The sequence below is a fragment of the Rattus norvegicus genome, chromosome 8, assembly GCF_036323735.1.
Source record: "Rattus norvegicus strain BN/NHsdMcwi chromosome 8, GRCr8, whole genome shotgun sequence".
NCBI lineage: Eukaryota > Metazoa > Chordata > Mammalia > Rodentia > Muridae > Rattus > Rattus norvegicus.
In genome coordinates, this window is record NC_086026.1 from 79840718 (window position 1) to 79854842 (window position 14125).

Consider the following 14125-nt stretch of genomic DNA (forward strand, 5'->3'; position numbering starts at 1 on the left):
ACCAAGTGCTCCTAACTGCTGAGCCATCTCTCCAGCCCCATTTGTGTGTCTGTTTTTGTTTTTCAAAACGGGTTTCTCTGTGCAGCCTTGGCTCTCTTGGAATTTGCTTTATAGACCAGGCAGGTCTTAAAATCAAGAGATTCGTTCACCCGCCTCTGCTTCTCAAGTGCCAGGATTAAAGGCATGTACCACCATTCCTGACTTGCAGACATGTATCCTAAAGTAAACTCCTCAAAATAAAATTGCCAGATCAATTTTTTTATTTAGTTGATTAGTTTCTGAAATTCTGATACCTATTGTTAGATTGCTCCCTAAAAATATTGTTTGGGGGGGTCTGTAGTGTATTTTTAGTCTCCCATCTTTCCCAACACTGGGCCTGTTGTGTTTCCAGATACATTTAACAGCGTCCCTTTTCTTGGCCTCTGAAGGGCATTGCAGGGAAGGTCCCCTTTACCTCTGGATGAAGTGGGTAAGCCAGAGTTTGCAGAGCCATGAGGCCACGACTGCCCTAGGGTGTGTGGGACACCAGAGAGGATAATGCTGCCTGTGTGCTCCTGCTGACTCACTTCTGCTCTCCTGGTCCCCACCCTGGTGCACACACACACACACACAAATACACAGAGAGAGAGGCAGACAGACAGAGACAGAGACAGAGGGACACAGAGAGACACATACATAGAGAGAGGCTGTTAAAACTCCTGCCCTGTAGCCTTTCCCTTCTCCTGGTGAGGGACTCAATGTCTGGGTAGATCTATCCCCCTGAACTAGGCTGTCAGATGGGTATAGACACACCCTATTTTCCAGAACCTTTACATGAATTAGCAGCTTTTTCTCACACTTAATGATCACAGAACCTAATGTGGGTCCAAGTTTCTACTTGAGGCCTATCTGACAGGAAAATCCCCATAACTGCTGATATTTTCAGGGCTACCAGTTATTACCATTCTCAGTGCTCTACTTGGCTCTCTTCCTCTCCCTTACTCTGTATCCTTTTTATTTAAAAACTTACTGTTTTAGGGAGAAGCCAGAGGGGAAAGGAATGGCTCTTAGAGCATAGGAAGGGTGACACCATGGGGAAGTTTTGTCTCTGTTTTCTACCCAAGCATGCCAGGCTGCTGCCATCCAGCCAGGAGTAGGCGGAAAGACAAAAAGGAGAAGCGTGAACAGATGGTCAGGGGGACTTCCCTGGAACTGTGGCACATCCTCACACTTCCGAGACAGTAGTCAGTGTCCTAGGGCAACTGTCAGCCTGCTGGCTCTGCTTAGAGGGCCATAAATGCATAAATGCTGTGTGTGTGTGTGTGTCTGTGTGTGTGTGCGTGTGTGTGTGTGTGCGCGTGCGCGTGTGCGGGTGCGTGCGTGTCTGTGTGATGACAAGCACTTCCTGATTCTAACAGCCTTTGCCTCCTATACCATACCTTACACACCTTTAAACCCAACTGGATGGTTGGATGAGAACCCTGAGGAACATGCTTCACCAGGCACAGTATTGCTTCTGTGTCTTCCCTGCTCAGCCCTGGCTCTGACTGCTGGCTTCTGATCACCTCCTCCAATCCGGCTGGGGCAACCTCCTCTGATCCAGGGTGCTGATCCTCCCCGTCTCCCCTCTGTTCTCTCTACCTTTATCTTGCATGATTTTTAAAATTTTTTAATTAAACTTTTCATTTTTATAAATTACTTTTTGAGGTTAGCATACAAAGGAGCAGGTCCCTTGCTGGGTTCTTCAGACATAGGTGTCATTGTTTTCTAATCATTCTTGGGATATTTCCTCTCCCGGATACATGTTTTCAGTCTCATCTGTGTGACCAATTGCTGCCTTTTTGTGGTGGGTTGGGAAGGAAAGGAGAAGGAAGCTAAGAAGACACCTCACGTTTTTACAAGATAATTCAGTGTTGGAGGTGGCTGTGAAGGAGTTCAGACATGCAGCCATTGCCTGGATTGTAGGGAAAAAGAAATGGAATTAATTACACACACACACACACACACACACACACGATCACACATACACACATACACACACGATCACACATACACACACACATACAATCACATACACACACACACGATCACATATACACACACATACAATCACATACACACAAATGATCACACATACACACACATACACACACATACGATATCACACATACACACACACATGATCACATATACACACAGGTTCGTGGCCAATTAGATATAGACGAGTTGTTTAATTAAAAGCAATTCAATGTTTCAGTCTCTGGTGCTGAGAAGTAGTCATTGGTGAAGAGAGTGTGTCTTCTTTAGAAAGATTTTTTTTTAATTTTTTAATTTTTTTTTTATTAACTTGAGTATTTCTTATTTACATTTCGAATGTTATTCCCTTTCCCAGTTTCCGGGCAAACATCCCCCTAATCCCTCCCCATCCTCCCCCCATTGCCGCCCTCCCCCCAACAATCACGTTCACTGGGGGTTCAGTCTTAGCAGGACCCAGGGCTTCCCCTTCCACTGGTGCTCTTACTAGGATAGTCATTGCTACCTATGAGGTCAGAGTCCAGGGTCACTCCATGTATAGTCCTTAGGTAGTGGCTTAGTCCCTGGAAGCTCTGGTTGGTTGGCATTGTTGTTCATAAGGGGTCTTGAGCCCCTTCGAGCTCTTCCAGTTCTTTCTCTGATTCCTTCAACGGGGGTCCTATTCTCAGTTCAGTGGTTTGCTGCTGGCATTCGCCTCTGTATTTGTTGTATTCTGGCTGTGTCTCTCAGGAGTGATCTACATCTGGCTCCTGTCGGCCTGCACTTCTTTGCTTCATCCATCTTGTCTAATTGGGTGGCTGTATATGTATGGGCCACATGTGGGGCAGGCTCGGAATGGGTGTTCCTTCTGTGTCTGTTTTAATCTTTGCCTCTCTATTCCCTGCCAAGGGTATTCTTGTTCCCACTTTTAAAGAAGGAGTGAAGCATTCACATTTTGATCATCTGTCTTGAGTTTCATGTGTTCTATGCATCTAGGGTAATTCAAGCATTTGGGCTAATAGCCACTTATTAATGAGTGCATACCATGTGTGTTTTTCTGTGATTGGGTTACCTCACTCAGGATGATATTTTCCAGTTCCAACCATTTGTCTATGAATTTCATAAAGGCATTGTTTTTGATAGCTGAGTAATATTCCATTGTGTAGATGTACCACATTTTCTGTATCCATTCCTCTGTTGAAGGGCATCTGGGTTCTTTCCATTTTCTGGCTATTATAAATAAGGCTGCGATGAACATAGTGGAGCACGTGTCTTTTTTATATGTTGGGGCATCTTTTGAGTATATGCCCAAGAGAGGTATAGCTGGATCCTCAGGCAGTTCAATGTCCAATTTTCTGAGGAACGTCCAGACTGATTTCCAGAATGGTTGTACCAGTCTGCAATCCCACCAACAATGGAGGAGTGTTCCTCTTTCTCCGCATCCTCGCCAGCATCTGCTGTCACCTGAGTTTTTGATCTTAGCCATTCTCACTGGCATGAGGTGAAATCTCAGGGTTGTTTTGATTTGCATTTCCCTTATGACTAAAGATGTTGAACATTTCTTTAGGTGTTTCTCAGCCATTCGGCATTCCTCAGCTGTGAATTCTTTGCTTAGTTCTGAACCCCATTTTTAATAGGGTTATTTGTCTCCCTGCGGTCTAACTTCTTGAGTTCTTTGTATATTTTGGATATAAGCCCTCTATCTTTAGAAAGATTTTTAAATTGTTTTTTATACATATGAATCGTTTGCCTGCATGTATGTATATGTACGAAGCATGAACCTATGCCTATGGAGACCAGAAGAGGGCGCCAGGTCTCCCAGAACTGGAGTCACAGACTGTTGCGAGCCGCCCTGCAGGTGCTGGGAATTTTCAAGAGCAGCAAGTGCTCCTAATTGCCGAATGGGCTCTCAGCCCTGGTGATTCGTCTTTTAAAAGGAATTCCACCCAGATACAATCTCGTATCCGGTTGCCATTTGAGTCTTGATAGTCAGGAAGGCAGTGGGAAGAAGCCATGTTTGGGCAGGCCTGAAAGAGAACCTGCTTCTCTTGTTGTCTTTGAGGCACTGGATGGTGTGGCAGTGCGAGCCCTTCTCTTGTGAGGCTGTTGGGAGTGATGATGAGTGGACTGGTCACTGCAAGTGAAGTAGGAACAAGTCCACCAGGACAGTCTCCATCTGAGACGGTATGATAGTGTGACAGGTCAGAAGTTTGAAATGCTTGACTACAGCTTGGCTCAGGCACACAGCATTGCTCTGCTGGGCCGTGGGGGAAGGAGAGGTGAGGCGGAACATTTACCCTTTTGAGAGCGAGAATTCTTGGAGCTGTGGCTATTTGCCTGTTACTAGCAAGTCTAGGAAAAAAATCAGAGTTGGAGAATTTGTTCTGAACATGTATCACTTTAGTACCATTGTAAAGTAAAACAAAACACAATAAATATCACGCGACAAACACCGTAAGCTGGGTTTGCTTGTAGCAACCACTCGGTCATACTCTTGGATTGTGTTCCAGAGAGAAGTCTGGAAAGTGAGTAAGGAAGACATGAGCTACAGGGCTTCTAGCTGGGTTGGCAAAGTGCTTGCCTAGCATGCAGACAGCCCCGGGTTCCATCCCCAGCACTGAGGAAGCCAGGCATGGTGCCTCATGTCTAGAATCCCAGAACCCGGGAGGTAGAGACAGGAGGGTCAGAAGTTCAGGGTCATCTTCAGCTACATAATGAATTTGAGGCCAGGTGACAATTTGTAATATCAGTATCTGGGACAAAGACACACAGTGGCCTCAGCAGGGAGCACCATTTTTTGACATCAGGAGGGGAAATGGGACTCTGAGACGGCAGGCAGGACTGTGAGATGGAGAGGAGCCAGTGGACCTCATGACCGCCCACATGACATGGGGGTCCACATCCGCATACATACTATGGCACCAGCCTCCCCTGTCCCTTGTCCCTTGTAGACATCAAGTAGCCACTTATGATGGCTTTCCGTTTTCCTCAGTTGTGTTTATGTTTTTTCAAAAGGAAAATAACATTTTTTTGGCTGTGTGTGTGTGTGTGTGTGTGGTGTTGGGGATGGGTACAGAGAGCCAGGGAGGAGCACCCTGGGCTCTGTCTGTTTGGAAGTAAGCCCTGGGCTTACGATGGCAGCCCTGTGAGTCAAGCTATGGGCAGTGCCTTTCTTCTCTCTGCTTGCCACAGAGGAAGGGGGAGTGATGACGTCTGAGGTAATTTTGCAGAATTGATGTTGTGTGTGGTTCTGGGAAAGCCAAATATATCCTATGGACAGTTTTCCTGCACTAGACAGCATGGGTGGTAAAGCCTTCCAGAGCCTTTCCAGGCAGCTCGAAGCCCTGGCGTGTGGTGCGCTTTTCCCAGTGGTGGCTTTCCTCTTGGCTAGGTTTTAGAGATTGCTTTTCCCTCTGAAACTCTGGGACTTCACTTTTAGCAAGGCGTCTACATCCTCCTCAGACAGAACAAAACAACTGCATATATTTTCCCTGTGAGGAAGTTACTGTGGCTTTGATCTTGTTTCTTTCTGTCTTGTGTAATTTCACTGTCTGAGCAGCCGGCCTTTCTGGATACCCTTGTCCATAACCACTGCTTCATTGAAACCCCTTCAAGTCAAGAGCCTACACAGGGCTGAGCCGTGCTTGGTCTGTCACACTAACCTAGTACATGGCGCCTCCGTGAAGACACGTGAAGTGTTGACAGCAAATGACAATACTTTAGAATCTTGCCTTTTGCTAGGATTACACATTATTCGAGTTTCTTTCCTTTTCTTTTTCATTTTTCATCAGGGTTTTTTGCCCTGATGAGCGTACCTGAAAGCAAAGCCTTTCTTCTAATTTCTCTGGAAAATTCAAATGTTTGAAATCCACTTCAAAGGTCTTCGCTTTAGCATGTCATAGGGTAAAGTGCCCCATGCCCTTTATATAGACATTTTGTATGTTTATTTTGTATTTGATTGATTGATTGGTTGGTTGGTTGGTTGATTATTTGAGACAGCCTTGCTATGCATCCCAGACATGTTTGGACCTTACAGTTCTCCCTCAGCCTCTTGAGTACTACGATTACAGGGATGGACTGCAATGTTCAACTTCATATGTGTTTGCATGTTAACTGTTAGTGAAATGAGAATCACTGTCCATCCCTGCTGGGTGTCCTCCAATTGATGGGAGCCCCCAAATGCAGCCACATAAGGTGTTTCCTCCCATCAACCCCAATACATGCTGAACGCGTGGGCATCTCACCATGGGAGTGCCACGTGAGAGGGAGTCCTGCAGCTTGGAGCCTTCAGAGGCCTCTCCTACTGCAGAGCTAAATAGTCCTAATGCAGACCAGAGTCAAGGCCTTGCTGGTTCAAGGAATGAGCCCTGGACAGGAGGAGGTCCCACCAAACACAGCATGTTGTACGGTCACACACAAGCTATCCTATAAGTTCCCTGGCTGGTGTAGTGGGGACAGGTACCAGTTTGGCATATCTTGAAAAAAAAAATGTGGGTGGCCAGGATGAGTGGCCATCAAGAAGTTTCTGAAGGAAAAGTAATTCGGATGACTTGAGAAGGTGGCAGTGTGACCTGACTGTAGGCAATGCGCATTCTAGTCACATCTGGGTTCAGTTCTATACTTTGCAATGTCAAGTTTCTGTTGAACTTTTATTTCACTGGCAAAATGAAGAAACAGATTTCAGATAGTTTAGGAGTCAGTCTTCCAGGTTGGACACCATAGATGGTCCTCTGTGTTGGGCACCACAGATGGTCCTCTGTGTTGGATACCACAGATGGCCCTCCATGTTGGACACCACAGATGGTCATCTGTGTTGGGCACCGTAGATGGTCCTCCATATTGGACCCTGCATCCCCAACCTCTTCAATGTTTTGCGAGTCTGTGCTGCTTCTTGTAATTCTCAGGGTCACTCTTTGAAGAGAATCTCAATTTTCTTATCTTACAAATGAGAAAAGAGACCTAGGGATGTGGCTCCGTTTGGTAGACTACTTGTCTAGTATGCTTAAAGCCCCGGGGGTTGATCCCTGTCACATGCACAAACCAGGTATGTTGATGCAGGGCTCTAATCCCAACACCCTTATGGTTAGACAAGAAGATCACAAGTTCAAAGTCATCCTAGGCTCCAAACTAAGTTCACACTATCTTGAACTACATAAGACCCTGTCTCAAATTAACAAATAAACAAGAAATATTGTTTCAACAGTACATTGGACCATAGGGACTCTTCTCTACTTATCTATAGGTTGAAACTCAAAATCTTTAATGTGCTTTACTGCATTTTATTTGGGAAAATATGTATATTAAAATATATACATACAGTTGGGGATTTAGCTCAGAGGTAGAGCGCTTTCCTAGCAAGCGCAAGGCCCTGGGTTCGATCCCCAGCTCCGAAAAAAAGAAAAGAAAAAAAATATATACATACATATATACGTGAGCACGTGCATGCATGCAGGCAGGCGTGTGTGTGTGTGTGTGTGTGTGTGTGTGTGTGTGTGTGTGTGTTTTAGAAAGCTCCAGGAGAATATGAGCTATCCTAACCCATTCTGTGTTTTGCCTCCAGGGCAGCAAAGGCGCCTACCGGTACCATTGGCAGAGCCACAATGTCAAGCACAGTGGTGTGGACGACATGGTACTACTCTCCAAGATCACAGAGAGCTCCATCGTAGAGAACCTGAAGAAGAGATACATGGACGACTATATTTTTGTATCCTTTATGGTGTCTGTTGCACCCCTCTGGGATGAGACCGTTCCACAGTACCGTGGTTCTCTGCCCACGAAATCAGAGCAGATACCGTTGGCTCTCAGCACTTTTCCTTTCACAATGAGGGCTGGGCTTCCAAGGGCAAAGGCTCAAGTGTTTTCTGGCATTTCATGGAGTCAAAGTGCAACTCCATCACAGTCCTCCTTTGAGTTATAGGAGCGTGCATTCTAAGTGTCCGAGACCTCTGCCTATCCTGGACAAAGTCCTTCTCTGTGCTCGGCGGGTGTTGTCCTGATGACACAGTAGAGACTCTTTGTGGTTCAGACTTTGAAGGTTTGAAAAGATCACCTCATGAACAGAAAAGCTACCTCCCCAGTTTTTCTGAACCTTTATATTTACCGAAGGAAACCCGAGAAGGCATGATTGGCTATTGAGAATGCCTGGCGTGTTTCCCTGTTAATCTGCCAGATGGTGTTTTATAATAGGGCTTTAAAAACACAGAAAGCAAACCTCATGGAAATGTGTGTTGACTTCATGGTGAAAGAGAGCTGTGTTAGACGGGGATGTTCAGCCAGCAGTCAGGACTTTGCTTTGGGACAGCTGTACATTAGTGAAATTGTCACCTGAACTAGTCACAGCCATGAAAGGTTTGTGTTATCTGTATATCAGCACCATGGTGCTTAACGCTGATGCTATGGTAACCCCGAAGGCCCAGTGTCTAGGAAATATGGGTGCTTTATGATATAACATGCACCTTGGATTTCACCTAGAATGCCTGGGGATGTTTTTTCACTCGGGGCTTTTTTTTTTTTTTTTTTTATTATTTACAATGCTTACTTGACTGTTAGAAGCACTGAAACCCTGGCAGCCATACTTTTGCAGGCTGCCTTGTCAGCCCACCCATCACCCACGTGTTTAGGTATTTAACTCACTAGAGACTCAGATCACAGTGCACTTGAACTGTTACAATCAGTACCGTGCTGTTTTCTCTTTCTTTCTTTCTTTCTTCCTTTCTTTCTTCCTTTCTTTCTTCCTTCCTTCCTTTCTTTCTTTCTTTCAAAAGGAATTTTCTCCAAGTATCTGTTCAGTTAATTCCCTACCACCCTACTTTTAAGATTAGATATATGTCTGGATTTGTTGACCATTATAGTAGCATTATTTAAATTTGTAATGGACAACAAGGAGTTGTTCATATATTTTTAAAGGTTTTTGGTTTTGGTTTTGAGGAACTCATTATTTACCCCTGGGTGGCCTGGAACTCACTCTGTAGACCAGGCTGGACCTGCTCCTGCCTCCCGAGTGCTTGGATTAAACGTTTGCTCCATCATGGCTGAGCAAGTTGTTTCATTTTTGTTTTCTAATTATGTAAGTATGTGCACGTGTACATGCGTGCACATGAGTGTGCACACAGGAGAGCGTAAGAGAGTCAGAGCGCTGGTCCTCCGCAAGAGCAGTACAAACGTCTAACCACTGAGCCCTCTCTCTAGGCCCTAGAGATATTTTTGGGATACAGTGGAATGTTTTGATGTATGTGGGCATTATAGAATAATTAAATAAGGCTATTTAACATGTCTGTTACCTCCCATACTTGGATATGTGGTATAACCATTTAAGAACCTGATCAATTTTGACATACTTATTTGCTCTATACAGTCTAGCCAAAGGATTATCTACCATAACTCTTTCTTATTTTTCTTGCTGTTGTGTTTGAATGAGTTAGTTTATTAAGCATGTAACAAGCACAAGTAGAAAAATAGCATGTGGCAGACAAGCAGCAGATACATCATTAACAAAGTATCATTAGATCAGACAACTGGAGTGGCCTGATTGAGAGAGCAAAGGCAACATCGCATTTAGCCACATCCAGCAGACATTGACTGGGGAGGCCACATAGAAGCAGTCTATTGGGTTCCCAATTGATAGAGAGTCAATGGAGCAGATCGTGACCTAGGATGAGATTTCCAAGTTAAAAACAGCACAAATAGTACCAGAACGATAATATCAAATTGGGGGGTGGGGCTTACAAACCTCCAATAGAAACCACCTGGGGAAGTTGAAGCCGTCAGCCTGGAGTTTCTGATTGAATTTGGGCTCCGTGAATAACCTTCTCATGGCTGAACTTCTGGCCTCTTATTTCTGCTGCAGATATTTTTTTACTCTATGAGATATACAGTAACAAGGTTGGAATAGTTTAGTTTCTAGCAGTTCTCAAGGGTGCAATGCTTTAATGCCCTTAGCCGCTTGCTGACCTCCCTCCGCCAAGCCCCGGACGGAGCCAGGAATTCACCTGACCCAGAACAGGCTGTTTTAGAAGATGCTTGACAATAACATGCTTGGGTCTGAAGGGGGAGCGAGGAGCTTCTCAGCTCAAACATCACATGGCAATTTGGCAATCTAATGCACGCCCTATTGCTTTTTTTTGTTGGTCTGGCTTGGTTTTTTGAGACAATGTCTGTCTGTGTAGCCCTAGCTGACCTGGAACTCGCTCTGTAGACCAGGCTGGCCTCTGCCTCCCGAGTGCTGGGAGGCATGCACCACCACTGCCTGGCACAGTATTACATTATTGTTAAGTTAAACTTCATCCTCTTGATTAGCAGTGGCTTGCAGTTTACCAGCAGGTCCTGTCCACGATCGTTTTTTAAGCTGAAGTTTCCCTGGGCCCCTTGCACTACCTACCTGTCCTGCTCCCCTTAATTTAACTGTATGGGAGCAGTTGTGTGTGCTTGAAGTTTCTCCTCTGGTCACACAATAAAATTTGTTGATTTCATCCGGATCTAGTGCTACCCACAAATGTTTTGTGCATGGCCCCATGGCACATGGAGACTCGTGGATAAGATTGGGAAGAACTCGGTATAGATTGTTGATCTGGACGGCCTGGCTTCTACCAGCTGAGGTGCATCCCAGCTCTAGAAACTGAAATGTAAGACCAAACGTTTGCATTATTTAAAGAGAAAGGTGGTTTATTTGCTTGCCTGTTGGCTGGGTGTATTGTATGTGTATATATGTGTGCTAGTACATGGACTCACACGTGTACCTATGGAGGCCAGAGGAGGACATTGGGTGTCTTCCTCTATTGCTCTCCATCTTGGTTCTTGAGGTGGTGTCTCTCACTGACCCTGAAGCTCACTGCTAGGCTGGTTAACCAGGGAGCTCCCCACACGCACCTGTCTCTCCCTCCCCGGTGCTGGAGCTCCAGGCCCGTGTAGCCATGCCTGCCTTTAATGTGTACACTGAGGGTTTGAACTCAGCTCACCTTGTTTTCACAACAAGCAGTAGTACCCACTGAGCCATTTCCCTACCCAGGAAAACTGTGGGTTTGCAAAGATAACGACGGCCATAGTTGCCTAAAGTTCATCCAACCTCTACCCAGACAGCTTGCTCCTCATTGGACTGTTTACTTATAAGGCTCCTGAAACTTCTTGCAGACAGGGGGGAAAATTGCAAGAGCCTTTTAAGCAGTATACGATCATTTAACATGGCTTGTGAAATGCAGCCTCACGAAGGGAAAGACGCTAAATCCAGCAGAAGTCCTGCTGCCAGGGTGGGTTCCCATGGTCCTCTCAGCATATAGCGTTATCCCCCGAGCCTATACGCACACACATGCGCTTTCTCACTGTGTGACAATAGTGTATCAGCCCCCTCACACAGTTTTTGGCTTTCCCCCTACACAGTTCTTGGCAAGAGATGCATTGTTTTAAGTGTTCACTGAAAATCTGTTGACTCTCAAGCCTTTTAAAATTCAGACAGCAAAATTTTTTTAATGACTCAACAGGGCAGGGGGGTGAGGGTAATGAATGCCTTTGAGTCAATAACTGACTAATGGTGTGTTCTCCCAAGGAAGTGAGCTACTCGACCACTAATGACTTTATGATTTAGACATCTCTACCCACTCGACAGAAATGTGCTTTCTTTCGGCAGGTGGGAGGGAGTCACTTTCAGCTCAGAGGAGGCCTGGCCGTGCTGGTGGGTGTTTATAGCTGCTGCGACTACCTCCCTCTTTCTTTCTCTCTGAGTGATCGCAGTCTCCTTCACTACTTGATAACCCATAGCGTAGCACTCCTGTAAGAAAAGACGATTTCTTACTTTGATTCTTCTGTGATATATATACAGATAGATAGATAGATAGATAGATAGATAGATAGATAGATAGATAGATAGAGGTATAGATATCTCCTCCTGCCCATAGTGGCAGCACTGTTTTGTATAGTAGGTCAGCATGAAGGGCAATCAGTGACTAATGCATGCAGGCCAAGTACAGTTGCTTTGTTCCCCATTAGGAAACAAAACCCACTTAGAACATGCTGACATTGTCAGGCCAATAAAGCCTGCATTTTGAGCTATTTATCCCCAAGGAAGGAAGGATGAGTTTACCATCCATTCGTGGAAACGGCTGCCACCCGGCTTACAATTACTTTCTAAAGTGTGTGAGGGAAGAAAGTTCTGGAATCTAGAAAGAAAAGAGCTGCAGTGGCACTCTCCCGTTGTCCGGCCGTTCCAGCCGCTTGGCTGAGGAGAATTCCCGTGTGAAGCTTTTCACACTCGTCTGCTCCAACGGTCTCTAAACTTATTTTTCCTCAAAGGCCACACTCAAACGTGCTTGGCATTTTTAATCCTTCGGTGAGGAGCTCAGGCTGCCCTGGCAGACCAACAATTGCAAGAGGCAGTGTGCTCTGAGTCATTCACAGAGAGTGAAGCTTGGCCCTGGGCAGACAGTTCACACGGAGTGGACAGCATGCTGGGTGAGACATTAGTCTTGTGACTGCAGCCAAGGGCTTGAGTTCTGGCTCAGACTGTCCCCAAATATATGACTTTGGAGAGCGCCCCCTCCCCCCCTTTCACGTTCCAGTAATATATGCAGTGAGGTTGGCTTGTCGCTGCAGGCTGTCATCACATTCAATAGTACAATGCTCTTAGCCTTGCCTGATATCCAAAACAAATATGGAGGGCTGGCCCTGTGTCTCAGCTGGGAGAGTGCCTCCCTAGCGTTCATGAGACCCTGGGTTCGATCCTCACCACCACAAAAGCCAAGTACTGTATGGCCAAGAGATGGAGTCAGAAAGATCAGCCCTCCAACAGCAGCCTCAACTACACTGTAACTTTTAGGTCAGCCAGGAATACGGGAAATACTCAGCAATGGGCCAGAGAGGACCATTGCACCTACATCAGGGGGCTCACTCACAACTGCTAATGACTCCAGCTCTGGGGAATCTCATACCCTCTTCTGGGTTTCATGGGCACCCTATGACATGCGTGCAAGCACACATATGCATGAGAGAAAGCAAATCTTTAAAAATAAGAAATAAGCGATTTTTTTCTTTTCTTTTTTTTTTCCGGAGCTGGGGACCGAACCCAGGGCCTTGCACTTGCTAGGCAAGTGCTCTACCACTGAGCCAAATCCCCAACCCCAAAATAAGCGATTTTTAAAGTTAAAAATAAAACAAATAGGTGGCGTTCCCTCCACGTTCCAGAAAAGACTATTTTACATTACGTCGTGTATCAAGAGGAAATCGTCTAAGTCCAAAGAATAGTCCCTTATATCAGATGAATTGAACTCGATTTGTTAAATTTGTTTTTTATTGTTGGGGGAGGGGCACAAAGGTCCAGAAGTCAGAGGATAACTTTCAGGAATTGACGCTCTCCTGCCACCTTTACGGGTTACGGGGATGAAACCCAGGTCCTTAGGCGTGGTGGCGAGTGTGGACTCGCTGAGTCATCTCGACAGCCCTGAGTTGAGCCCCTCATGAAAAATTCAGTGTGTTGTTCTTTTTATTTCCCGTGTCATTTGTGCTTCAGGTTAATGAGCATTCACAGACGCCTGGACAAACATCTGGCAGCCAATCGGTTAAAGATCTGCCTGATGCCTCTTGGCCCTCGTTGTCTAGGAAATGAGGTGCCCCTCCCCCACCCTCCTCTCATTCGGTATCATAGCTTCATATCTACCTGCAGTTTGAAAATGATCCTTAAGCCACACCTTCCCTGTGGAAGACTATGTGTGTAGAGATAATGGCCCTGACAGTGTCCCCAGAGGCACACCTGAATTATGAATTGTCTGTGGGAGGCAGTGCTGAGGGACCTCTCTGAAGCTCTGCCCCCACCAGGCCCTGAGCCCACTGCGTTTTAGCAGAGGTCTCTAGAGACCCAGCCAGATAGAGAAGGTGAAATTGTTCAGATACTCAATGAAGTAGCTGACTTTGTTTCCTTGGAATAGCTTAGTTCCTGTCGGTTCTGATGCTGGTAAGTTTGTGGGTACTTAGTGTAGAATCAGGACACATTGAGCATTTCAAACCAAACCTTGTTTTTCATTGGTCTTATCAAGTAATGATGTTCTTGGGGACCCTGCTGGGCAATTGGGGGAGAAGCTAAAGAATCCCCTTCGTCTTACCTGGACACTGGCCTAGCACAGTCTAAAAGAGGTTGTTTGTAGAACACAAT

At 45.7% G+C, this 14125-nt stretch overlaps 1 protein-coding gene across 2 annotated transcripts in view; it reads left to right on the forward strand.

Moving 5' to 3' along the window:
• Myo1e (myosin IE) overlaps nucleotides 1–14125 on the forward strand; it is a 192221-nt gene that overhangs the window by 71890 nt on the left and 106206 nt on the right. Inside the window, exon 2 of one of the 2 annotated variants that reach the window (NM_173101.2) lies at nucleotides 7553–7696. In NM_173101.2, coding sequence (NP_775124.1) covers nucleotides 7553–7696 — 144 coding nt within the window. Of the gene's footprint in view, nucleotides 1–7552; nucleotides 7697–7732; nucleotides 10614–14125 lie in introns of those variants that run through there. The other variant, XM_039080888.2, reaches the window with a different exon arrangement.